Source organism: Heptranchias perlo, chromosome 16 (assembly GCF_035084215.1).
Source record: "Heptranchias perlo isolate sHepPer1 chromosome 16, sHepPer1.hap1, whole genome shotgun sequence".
In the NCBI taxonomy this organism is placed as follows: Eukaryota; Metazoa; Chordata; class Chondrichthyes; order Hexanchiformes; family Hexanchidae; genus Heptranchias; species Heptranchias perlo.
In genome coordinates this window covers 26,032,117-26,044,967 of record NC_090340.1, presented here as the reverse complement: position 1 = coordinate 26,044,967, position 12,851 = coordinate 26,032,117, and the positions used below count along the sequence as shown (strand labels likewise).

Genomic DNA, 12,851 nt, shown 5'->3' with positions numbered 1-12,851 from the left:
TGAATATGCATTCTTTAATGCAAACTGACCTCAGTGGGTAATCTCTGCCTCAATCACAGTGCCAGTAATGAACAGACCTGAACCAATTACAACGGTTCCTGCAGTCAGCACCGAATTAATGACAGAACCAATGATTTTTTTTTGTCCCCCTGCTGTGACAACGGGGGTAATTTTAACCACCAAAAACAGGTGGGAGGTTAAAATAATAGCTTTTTGGAGCGGGACCACATCCCGGCTCCAACGTGCCCACTTCCGGGTTTGACCCAGGCGCGTTTGGATACGGAAACTCGGAAGTCCTGCCCCCACTTAAAGCCGGCGGGCTGATACTTAAAGGGGCAATGTACCTCATTGAAATTGTTGAGATACTTAATTTTTTGTGAATTATAAAAGTAAAACAACTTTAACCTTACCTGTTCGGGTTTCCCATCGCTTCCGATACACGTCAGGTGAAAGCAGGCGGGAATGGCTTAATCCATGAGCTGAGTGCCTTTATTGCACTGCTTGTGGGCCAGGAGGAGCAGGAGTGCTTCATCCGGGCCCAACAAGCTCACCTGGCGCGGCATGACCCCACGATCGGCCGGCCTCCCGTACTGGACCCCCCACTCGATAGTGGACCCCCCTCCGATCTCCAAGGCCTACCCGATGTTGTCCACCTCCCCCCCCCCCCTCCGCCCCTCTGGTTTGTTCCAGGGCCCACGATCATTCTCTCCCTCCCCCCATCTTTGATTCGCCGCTCCTTTACCTTTCGATTGGCAGCCAGACAGTCAATCTGGTTGCCTGGCATGTGAAAAACCCAGAAGCATAAATACTCGCCTTCAATTGAGTTGCGATCGCAGATTGCCACGTGCACATTTGGCTTCCAGACCCCCCATGCGAATATCTAAAGACAGGTTGGGTTCCCGGCTCCCAGCTAAAATCGTGCCCAATATGTCCGTGATACCAAAACAACACTATGCGATCTCCTTAATCCATGATACATACAACCTAACTGTAAATACATCCATTATTTATAATCGCTTCATGCTTATACCCATGATATAAACAGGAACATGATGTAGAGTCACTAATTGTAATATCTGATTGAGCCCACCCAAATGGGTAAAAATCGTATCAAACAGGCTCTGTCATGTAACGTCAACACATTAATATACACTGGTTCAAATGTGAATCAGGTGTCTAAACTGTTAATCTAAATATTGCATCAATTGCAATTGTTAATCAAACAAATGCAGTAACCTATGAGTATTTATTTTTCAACTATGAGATTGGATTATTCTATAGTTAACAACTCAGCCAACTTACCAACATATAGGTGCCTCTTGAGAACTCATGATCCATTGCAGAGAATATTAGACCATCAACAAAATGTGGTGCAATTTCATTTTAACCAGTAGCTGGATAATGAAACAAGCCCACAGTGATACTCAGTCCCAAGTATGTGGCAGTGTATCTTCGAGTATTGACGACTGCCAGCACTGCGTCTCCTGAAAGAAAAAGCGACTGCCTGTGCACCTCCAGTGGAATGTGGTGGAGTTATCTTCTTCCCCCTTCTACTTCAGTTCAAAACATTTACTGTAATGGACGTTAGCATTAATCCCGCTCCCCATTTGCTCACTAGTGATGCTGTAAGGGCGGGAGTATGGTCATGCTGGAATTGCATATCACGATCAGAAGCCAAAGAGGATATAATGGGCAGGGTCTGATATAGTGTTCCTGTTACACGTTTCTGAGAGATAACAATTAAAAAGCCAGTCACTTTTTGCAACAAAAAAAAGCTGCTAGCAAAGAAAATGTTACTTCTGGTTGAGAGTGCTGAATTTTTCATCTGTAGTTACACTTGTGGTTGCAGCTGATTCTCAATCATTCACTCAGCATGCAGCATGTCTTAGAGGAACGGAAGCTTTAATTTAGCAGCTCTGCATGTTTGCAATGTCATCTGTCATGTGCTGGAAGCAGAACTAAAAAACCCTTGTCACCATCCACCAGACTATAGACAGATGTCCACACCATCACGCCAGAGGCATGGGTCTAGAAATTAGTTGGCGCCGTGCCCGTTTTACAGGTGTAAATCAGGCACCTAAGCATCCAATATGGCAGGTGGCGTGCGCTCACCCTTCCCCTGCAGGAAGTGCGCCGCCCGCCATATTGGATTGTGCTCCTCCAAAGCTGTCCAGGGCACGCGCCCGTCCATCACCTGGACCAGGCCCTCCAACGCAGCGTCAGAGAACCTGAGTGCCCTCTCTGGACCTCTTCCACCCATTTTTAAAGTTTCCCTGTTGTCTGCAGCCAGAGTGCACCTCCCCTTTAAGAGGTGCTGGCTGCCTTTGAGTCAGTAAAGCTCGATTACCCGCAACCCCCCCCCACCCCAAACAGGCACGAAGCCATTGCATAGTGCGGTGTAGAGCTGGCTGCATGCCTATATCATTATAGTGAGGTCCTAGCACCAATTTCATGTGTCCCCGGACCTCGTTAACAGGCGCTGGCGCGTGTGCCCCACCCCCTGCACGCCCATTTTCGGGCACGATCGAATTTCTAAGCCATAGATTGTAAAAGATAATACTCACCACAGAGGCTTTTATCCCCTTGATATTGAATGCTTGTACAGCTTGAAAGAATTTGCACTTGCCTTTGCCTCTCTACTCCATTGTGCATGGACTGCAATTTTTACTGTTGAATTCCACGCAATGAAATTAGAATTTCAATAAAAGCTTGTGCCACTAGTCGGGAAATTCTAGAAAGTGCCAACTCATCATGAAACCGCCTTTCTGTATTGAAAGTGCATTAGTCTTGTGTAAACATTTTCTACAACCGATCTAAGGTTACAGTGAATAGAGCCGGTTGCAGCTCAGATATCTACACTTTAATAGGTGTTGACAGATTGTAAAGAGATAGGAAAATAAATCCTTATATCATGAAGGTCAGGAATGAATCTGACTGTGCCTGGAACTCTCAAACAGCTGGGGTTCATTTGATGACATCTGGATTGATGTTGGTAAGGTTCCTAATAATTAATCAGTTTTACAGGTAGTCCCTGGTCATACAATGTAGACCATGCTGCTGTTTTTTTTCGCTACAATAATTGTTTTGGAGCAATGTTTTTTTTTGTTCTCAGTTGCTTTACTTCCAGGTCTCCCTGGGCCACATTCCACATCCCGACTGAAAGAACTGGCAGCTTGCGCCCAGCGTCATCCTCAAGCCAACCTGCAGGAGATTTGTGAGCGTGACCGTGGAGGATCCGTCTCCTGATTCGCCCCTTCTTCCCCCATGGGGAAGCACTTGTTTTATTCTTCATCTTCTCCAAATGGCATAGCTTGGGCTAGGAATGGGGAATGGCAGGGGTGAACCATTGTATCAAGTGTGAGCTCTAAAGCACTGCTCTAAAGCACTTTCTCTTTGAATTTTTTTTCCCTTGGGATGTGAATGAGGGAAATGAGGCTGCATTTACTGCCCGTTTGTAGTTGCTGAGGAGGCGGCGGTGGGCCTTCTCCTCAGCAACTACAAATGGGCAGTAAATGCAGTGTCAACTATGGAACAGGCCATTTTAGATCTGGTGTAATGAGACAGGATTTATTAGTAGACTTATAGTTAAGGATCCTCTGGGGCAGAGTGATCATAATATGATAGAATTTCACATCAAGTTTGAGAGTGATGTAGTTAAGTCCGAAACTAGGGTCTTAAATTTAAACAAAGCCAATTACGTAGGTATGAGGGAATTAGCTAAGGTAGATTGGGAAATTAGATTAAAAGATATGACGGTAGATAAGCAATGGTGAACATTTAAAGGAATAATTCATAATGCTCAATGAATATACATTCCCTCGAGAAATAAAAACTCCACTGAAAAAAATGATCCAACCGTGGCTAACTAGAAAAGTTAAGGTTAGTATTAGATTAAAAGAAGAGGTTTACACTGTTGCCAAAAACTGCAATAAGCCTGAGGATTGGGAGGGTTTTAGAAATCAGCAAAGGATGACCAAGAAATTGATAAAGAGGGAGAAAACTGAATATGAGAGTAAACTAGCAAGAAATATAAAAACAGATTGTAACAGCTTCTACAAGTATGTGAAAAAGAAGAGATTAGCGAAAGTAAAAGTGGGTCCCTTAGAGGCAGAGACAGGAGATATTATAATGGGGAAGAAGGTAATCACAGAGACATTAAACAAATACTTTGGGCTCGATGTTAGCAGGGCTGCGGGTTCGTGGCGGGGGGGGGCTATTGGGCGCGTGGGTAACGCGCCCGGTGAAATTAGTCTGCCCCCCGCGCGATCGCAGCCTAATTGGATCCACTTACCTGGTCTGCCGGGTTCCCCACTGCTGATCTGCGCGTCGGGCGGGTTGCGCATGCGCAGTAAGGTCTGTCAGCTGGAGGAGCTCTATTTAAAGGGGCAGTCCTCCAATGACAGATGCTGCAACAAATAGAAAAAATTACAGCATGGAGCAGCCCAGGGGGAAGGCTGCTCCCAGTTTAATGATGCCTCACTCCAGGTATCATTAGATGGGGTGAGGAGGAGGGGGAGGACAGAGATCTTCCCCCCGGCGGGTGGGAGGAAGCGGCCTGCCTCTGCCACCAGGAAGGCCTGGCTCGAGGTGGCAGAGGAGGTCACCTGCAACACCAACATATCACCCACCTGCATACAGTGCAGGAGGCGCTCCAATGCCTAAGTAGGTCAGCCAAAGTGAGTACACTTACTCATTCCCCGACACTCCATCTGCCACATCACCGCCCCCACCCCACATCTCCTTCTGCACTGCCAACACTACTCTGTCACATCACCCCTCATACCCACTCAAACCTCATCCTCATCTTACCTGCACTTACTCACCTCGTCGGTACTCATCCCACCACTACCACTCAACCCAATCCTCATACAATCTCATGGCTCTATCTCATACTCACCCTCTCGTGCATCTCTTTCACAGTCAGCCTCACTCAACCTGCCACTACCTGTGCTACAGCCACAGGGCATGCATCACATATGTGCAGTAGGCAGCGTAAGGCAAACGTGTCGTGAGCACGAAGGGGATGCACAAGGGTGTCTGAGGGTTTGTCATGGGTGTTACTTACATTGAATTTCTGACCAACTCACAGTACATATTATATTTGCACCACTACTGCCTCGTCTTTGCGAATCTTGTCTGGTTTGTGCAATAATGCCCTTTCCTGAGGATCACAATGAAGACCCTCAACTGATGACACCCATTGTGTCACTGGAGTGGTGTAGGTATTTGCAGGGCTTTTTTGTGCAGACGTCGGCGATGTCCCCGGTGGCACCCTGGAAGGATGCGGAGGAGAAGTTGTAGAGGGCAGTGGTGACTTTGACAGCGACAGGTAAGAAGATGGTGCTCGGGCCAACCGGGAGCAGCTCGGCATGAAGGAGGCCGCAGATGTCCACGACTACATGTCGAGTTACCCTGAGCCTCCGTGTGCACTGCTGCTCAGAGAGGTCCAGGAAGCTGAGCCTCGGTCTGTGGACCCTGTGGCGAGGGTAGTGCCCTCTGCGACGCATCTCTCTCTGCCGTTGCCCTCCCTCCTGCTGTGCAGGTGGATGTGTCACATGTGGAGCTCCACGTGTCAGAGGTGGACGGCGTGGCCGGCGAGGCTGGTGATGCTGTTTGCCCTCCGAGGAGGTCATGACTGCAGCTACGGCGGCCCCCATCCGGAAGATGTACATCTGAGGGGGTCCGCAAGGTAGGTACATGTCTCTGGACCCCGGGGTAAGTGTGCAAGTTGGTGAATTTTCTTGTCAGGAGGAGGGTGGTGGAGGCCAAACTTTGTCCCAAGTGACAGAGTGGCCTCCTGCAATGAGTGAAGGTCTCCCCCCCCCCCCCCCCCCACCTGTCAAATGGACCTTTGCAGCTGCCACAGGCTGACAGCTGCAACATGTCCATTTCAACTGGGCGTGTTTCCCCCAGTATGGGAAATACTCCCAGTTGTTTGTAAAATCCCACCCCTCCTCACATAATCCCTTAATCAGGTCTGTTAATGACCTGAAATACCTAGATAAATATTGTCAAGTGGCATCCCACTGGCTTTAATTGCCTGCGGGATTCCCACCTGCAGGGGCTGCGCGCGCACGCCGGCGCGTCTGTGGGGAACCCGGAAGTGTACGGGTTAGAGCCAGGCTCCGGACCCGCTCCGGGATGCCCCGATTTTCGTAGCCCCCCCCCCCCCCCCCCCCCCGCCAGGAACGCACCCGATAGCGGGTGCTAAAATGAAGCCCTTTGTATCTGTATTCACAGTAGAAGACACAAAAAACATACTGGAAATAGTGGGGAACCAAGGGTCTAATGAGAGTGAGGAACTTAAAGTAATTAAGATTAGTAAAGAAAAAGTACTGGAGAAATTAATGGGACCAAAAGTCGACAAATCCCTTGGACCTGATGGCCTACATCCTAAGGTTTTAAAAGAGTTGGTGAAGAGATAGTAGATGCATTGGTTTTAATCTTCCAGAACAATCTGCGTGGATTGGAAGGCAGCAAATGTAACCCCGCATTTCAAGAAAGGAGGGAGAGAGAAAACAGGGAACTATAGGACAGTTAGCCTGACATCAGTAGTAGGGAAAATGCTGGAATCTATTATTAAGGACGTAGTAACAGGGGACTTAGAAAATCATATGATTCGGCAGAGTCAACATGGTTTTATGAGAGGGAAATCATGTTTGGTAAATCTATTAAGAGTTTTTTGAGGGTGTAACTAGCAGGGTGGATAAGGGGGAAACCAGTGGATGTAGTATATTTGGATTTTCAAAAGGCATTCGATAATGTGCCAACCAAGAGGTTGTTACACAAGATTAGGGCCCATGGGATTGGGGGTAATATATTAGTGTGGATTGAAGATTAGTTGATGGACAGAAAACAGGTAATTTTGGGGTTGGCAAGTTGTAACTAGTGGGGTGCCGCAAGGATCAGTGCTTGGGCCTCAGCTGTTTACTATATATATATATATATATCAATGACTTAGATGGGGGTCCGAGTGTAATGTATCCAAGTTTGCAGATGATACAAAGGTAGGTGGGAAAGTAAGCTGTGAGGAGGACGCAAAGAAGCTCCAAAGGGACATAGACAGGTTACGTGAGTGGGCGAGAAGGTGGCAGATGGAGTATAATGTGGGAAAATGTGAAATTATTCACTTTGGAAGGAATAGAAAAGCAGAATTTTTTTTTAAAAGGTGAGAGACTAAGAAAGGTTGGTATGCAGAGGCATTTGAGTGTCCTTGTACATGAATCACAGAAAATTAACATGCAGGTACAGTAAGTTATTAGGAAGGCAAATGATATGTTAGCCTTTATTGAAAGGGGGTCGGAGTATAACAGTAAAGAGGTCTTGCTGCAATTATATAGGACTCTGGTGAGGCCACATCTGGAGTACTGTGTACAGTTTTGGTCTCCTTATCTAAGGAAGGATATACTTGCCTTAGAGGGGGTGCAATGAAGGTTCACTAGATTGATTCCTGGGATGAGAGGGTTGCCTATGAGGAGAGATTGAGCAAAATGGGCCTATATTCTCTAGAAGAATGAGAGGCGATCTCATTGAAAAGTATAAAATTCTTAGAAGGCTTGACAGGGTAGATGCTGAGAGGCTGTTTCCCCTGGCTGAAGAGTCTAGAACTAGGGGGTCATAATCTCAAGATAAGAGGTCAGCCATTTAGGACCAAGATGAGGAATAATTTCTTCACTCAGAGGGTTGTGAATCTTTGGAATTCTCTACCAAGAGGGCCATGGATGCTCAGTCGTTGAGTATATTCAAAATCGAGACCGATAGATTTTTGGACACCAAGGGACTCAAGGGATATGGGAATAGTTCAAGGAAGTGGAGTTGAGTTAGAAGATCAGCCATGATCTTATTGAATGGTGCAGCAGGATCGAGGGGCTGTATGGCCTTCTCCTGCTCCTATTTCTTATGTTCTTAAGTATGTAGTGTGGCTTAAACTCCTAACCATCTGACTCAAAGCAAGCGTGCTATCAGTTGAGCCAAGCTAACACACCAAGATTACATTATGAAGACAGATTCAGAGTAGAAGAAAGCAAATCCACTTCTGGCTCTCATTTTTGATCCTTCTAGGGAACATGTCTTTCCTCTGACTGGCACCTCGTTTCTAGTAGCCCAGTCACGACATGGGGAAATCGCAGTGACAGAACTACATCCTCGCACTCTGTGGTGCAGCAACATGCTGCCAGATTGTTGTATGCAGTATTCAGCAAATAAATTACATAGAATATTACAGCACAGAAACAGGCCATTCGGCCCAACAGGTCTGTGCCGGTGTTTATGCTCCACACAAGCCTCCTCCCACCGTACTTCATCTAACCCTATCAACACGTCCTTCTATTCTTTTCTCCCTCATGTGCCTAACTAGCTTCCCCTTAAATGCATCTAAGACTTATAGTGTTGGAAATGTAATCAAGCAATTCTCATGAGCTGATATTGCTTATAGGGCTCGAACACCATTCTCCAGCCAATTCAGCCTGTGATAACTGCCCAAAATTATGCATTAATACTGCCCATCATTTAGTCTGATCTATTCCAGCACATTTTCAAAACCCAACAGTAAAGGCCTGGCACCAGAACTGTCAGCTAACTGATACGATATTTTTTATTATTGAACTACTGTGCAGTGATTAAAAGTGCCAGGCATGTAACTCTGCACGTGAATGTGCACCTGGTTTAGTCTGTGGTCTTAAAGAAAAAATCAAGTAAGCCCAAGAACAAACCTTCATCAATTTTACACTTTTCATTCTCATTTTCTGGTTAAATTGGTATTTTCTGTGTTAATTTATCAAACCCGCAGAAATTACACTCCTGTAATATGTAGTGTTCAAATATAAAAATGACCATATACAGTACAGTAGGAGCATTATATAAAGCTGAATTTAGAAACAATGACTCATCTGGTCAAATAAATTTTCATTTTAATTTGTGTAGACACATTGGCAACGTCATGATTGAGATTGCAGGTATCAAAAAAATTCACAGAACTAAAGTACAATTCTTTTTTTTTGTCCTTGTAGAACAAAAGCTCACAGTACTGTCGCCAAATAACATCGATGCAAGAGCCTAGTTGAGTATTAAGTTCCAAAACATGCAATGATCTTTGTCACCTCATCGAACTTGCTGCAGTCATTAAAAAAGAGAAAAAAAAATTCTAAGACCCACTATTAGTCGCTATCCATGTATCTATCGATCTTTTTTTTTAAGAAGATCTATCTTTAACATTAGGCCAACAATTAAAAATGCAATGGAATCCACAGGAAAGGGAGGATGGCTGGACACTGCTTACAGTACATGGGGGGGCAGACATAAACCATCACCTCCTGGGGCACTGGTAGGCTGTGCTGAGTAGTTCGGATGCACATTTACGTTAAACAACGGATTTCTATCTGCAAGATTAATGTCACGGCTTCATGTTACTGAGCCGAATGTCGCGTTCCAGCTCAAACTGCCGGTGATCGACTCTGTCCAAGAAAGCTTTCCGTTCGATGTATCTGGAAAAAAAAAAGTTATATATTCTTAATTTAAAAAAACGGAGTATAAGGGAGGCTTGATGAGATTTTTGTAACCAGATTTGGGCAGGGTAAAAAAAATAATAGCAACAGAAAATACAGCATGTCTGTCAGCATCTGAGAAGGGAGAAGAGACAGGTTAATGTTTCAGATGTAACCAATGCTGACGGGCCTGCTGTGCATATCCAGCATTTTGTCATTTGTATTTCAAGTTCGAGCATTTGTAGCTTTTTTTTCTTTTTATTTATGGAAAGAAATGTATTTTTAAACCATTTGGCTTCAATAGTGTGATGTCTAAAGCAGAGGATGTATTTTGCGGACAGCGTCTCATGATGTAATTCACTATTACATTGTTTGAAAAATTTTAACCATGGAAAATTGGTTACAAATGAAGGCAGACACCTATGAGGTCTTTCACACCAGATTGTACAGTAGCTTCTACTGGTGTGAGCTCACTGCATGATTGGTGAACAAAACATTTCTCCCAGCTACCCGGCACTGTGCCCCAATTTTAATTCTCTCCTCCTGGTGGAAATCAGGCGGGGCGGGGGAGGAGATGGCAGTTAAAATGGAGTGGAAGATGTACCCACTCCTTTCCCGCCCGATCTGACCACCTGCAATTTTAAATTACAGGTGCCAAGGACATCTGCCCCAAGCCGGCGGTGTCTCCTTAAATATGCAAATCGGGTTCTGATGATGTCATTGGGCTCCGTATGCTATTTTAACTGGAGGCCTGAGTAAGGGGAAGCAGTGATGGCTTCTCTGACTGGCCAAACCTGCCAGGAGTTGGATCGAGGGCCAAAAGAGGCCCAGTAAGGTAAATTTAAACATTTTTTTGGGGGGTTTCTTTGTGAGCTAGGAGCAGGAGAGCTCCTCCGGACCCCACAAGGAAGCCTTGGGCATCCCTTGCACACCCGCACCGTTCCATCAGGCCCCCGGCAGCAGCCTCCTGCTGCCTGAAAATTTGCTTCCGTCGGCCAGGCAGCAATTTCTGCCCGGTTCGGACAGGGGTCAGGTTCTGGATATGGCCCTGGAGTTAAAATCTCTCCAGGCCTCGGCTTGTGAGCGTGTTGCTCGCCCAGGCCCCTAGCACGGACCGATCCCGGGGCCTAAGTTTTTGCTACCCCCGTTCTAATTTTAAAAGTTTCTTCCCTTACCCTTTCTATGCTAGAGGTAGCAATACATGCTGCTGGACAGGTGGACCAGCTAAAACAGGGGCAAGCTGCTTATTGAACAAAATGGCCGTTTCCTAGAATTCCATATGGTTCCACAGATGTAGGCTAGACAACAATCTGCAATGGGAATTCTGGTTGACTTTTCCCTTGCCTATTTCCAGACAGACTGATGCTATTTGTACCATCCCCACGGGCAGTCCTACTGAGATTAGCTAAATTAGCTGGACCAGGGACTGACCCTGAAATCTTCCTGGTGTGTAGGGCTCAATGGCACATCATGCAGGGCATGTACCTACCAAGAGCCATTTTAGAATAATCAAGCTGTGTCAGGTAAAAGAAATATTCATGAGAGAATGTGATTCAATGAGCGAGAAAGAATGTTATACAGCATCAATGTGTGGGAGACAAAGAATACCATGGTTATTTGCCAGTGATTGTACTTGCACAGTTAATTAACACATTTTACAGCCACTTTTTAAAAAACAAAAACACCATTATTCCCAGTATTCAATGTATGTGTTGTATTATTAATATGTTTGTGTTCAGAATGTAATCAGTTCATCTTCAGCCCTGCAGGAACTGATCTCAGCAGTCAGAATTTTTAGCCACAAGATAAGAACGCTCAAAACATGTATAATGACAAAGAATAAACTCAAGCAAACACTATAACCTCCTGGCGAGTTAATTAAGGAACATCTGATGATAAAAGCAGATTGAGCACAGCAAAAGGAGGTCCAGCAGGGCAAACAGAGGTTACACTGTGCATTCAAGAAGAGCTGAAATGAAACGAAGAGGATGTTTAAATGTATTGAGAGGAGATTCTGTCTTTGGTAAAAATATCCTGATTTCAAAATGAGAGGCTTCTTTTTTTTAAAGATATAAAAAAACACAGACAATTAAATCTTTCTTTTGAAAATGTTTGCACAATATCACACTAAAATGTCTATTTAGATACAGAATTCTTCAGGCAATTTGCTCAATTTCACTCTCCCGTTTCTTCATTTCATTATCGACTAAAGCTGATTTCATAACCAAAACACAATCACACAAGCATGGTCTCCGAGTCCAGGAGCCTACATAGAAGCCTAATGCAACATCAGTGCACTCCATAGAGAATGAAACAAAACACCTACAGTAAAATCTGGTGCACAAAGGCAGTTGCTTTCTCAGAGACTCTGTTGGCATTCAGCTTGCTCTGGAGCAGCTCCATCCCGGATCTATCACTTGGAAAGATCTCAGGCACTTTCCCTTCTTACTGTACCCACTTATGCTCTCATGGCATTAAAGAGGAAAATTGAGCATTGAGGCTATCAAACTGGCTCACAGATTTGTTTTTGTAATTTCTAAATATACAAACTGAAAACTTTTGCTAAAATTAGACTTTGAACTCCGGAGTGTTAACATAAATGCCATAAAGCTCTGATCATAATACTCAATTCTGTAGATTTTTAAGAAGTCCGACATTTTGCAAAGCTCTTTAGACCCATTGCTGCTTCACTCCCTCAAAATTATTTTGTTTTTCTCTATTTTATTTTTAGATTTCACAAGATACAAAACCATTCCCTAGCCAGGATGCCAGCTGGGAAAACTTCCTATTCCTGGGCCTTTGTCGTTAGACAGATAGGTAGTGTGCAAGAGTCTTGGGTTGACCTAACACCACTTGAGATCCAGTTCTTCTTAACAGCCAAATTGAGAACAGAAACTCAGACATAAACCCACATCACAATACACAATGGTCCAGAAATCCACTGCACTTTTTCAAAAACAGTAGCGATTAAAAATGCTCAATGTTCCTGCACGCCCTGACAGAACATACAGATGGCAACGGGTGGCATAGGACTGGATTTTAAAATGGTTTCACTTATCCTCAGAGGTTAAAAAACAGAAATGGCATTAGGCAATTGGAAACTGGTTTCCAGATGACAGCCCCCAATCTACCAGCATCCCAAACTAGAAGTGTAATTCAGCACAGCCCCTGTGAAGGAAATTATAGGTGAAAAGCACAATTGTGCAGTGTTAAAATTACTTCTTATTTGAGATTGAATGCTGAAACACGTGATTTCAAAAATATATGAGAACTTTCACCCAAATGTAGTCTTGTTTATCATTCAGAGAGCAGTAGAATCCCAGCAAACTTGTACACAAATAGAAACATTTATAGTAGGAACACACACAT

At 44.7% G+C, this 12,851-nt stretch overlaps 2 protein-coding genes and 1 long non-coding RNA gene across 3 annotated transcripts in view; 1 reads left to right on the top strand and 2 right to left on the bottom strand.

Moving 5' to 3' along the window:
• Nucleotides 1–1,549, bottom strand: part of bcar1 (BCAR1 scaffold protein, Cas family member) — a 244,899-nt gene extending 243,350 nt beyond the window's left edge. The window contains exon 1 of the mRNA XM_067997854.1: nt 1,303–1,549. Within this exon, the coding sequence (XP_067853955.1) occupies nt 1,303–1,338 (36 nt within the window). The 5' untranslated portion in view covers nt 1,339–1,549. The remainder of the gene's footprint in view (nt 1–1,302) is intronic.
• Nucleotides 1,550–2,816: 1,267 nt separating this feature from the next.
• Nucleotides 2,817–11,528, top strand: LOC137333620 (uncharacterized). Its single transcript, XR_010965942.1, has 2 exons — nt 2,817–2,992; nt 11,244–11,528. It is a non-coding gene; the product is annotated as an uncharacterized lncRNA (long non-coding RNA).
• The window catches only part of cfdp1 (craniofacial development protein 1), a 153,653-nt gene continuing 149,694 nt past the window's right edge, over nt 8,893–12,851 (bottom strand). The window contains exon 7 of the mRNA XM_067997851.1: nt 8,893–9,482. Within this exon, the coding sequence (XP_067853952.1) occupies nt 9,392–9,482 (91 nt within the window). The 3' untranslated portion in view covers nt 8,893–9,391. The remainder of the gene's footprint in view (nt 9,483–12,851) is intronic.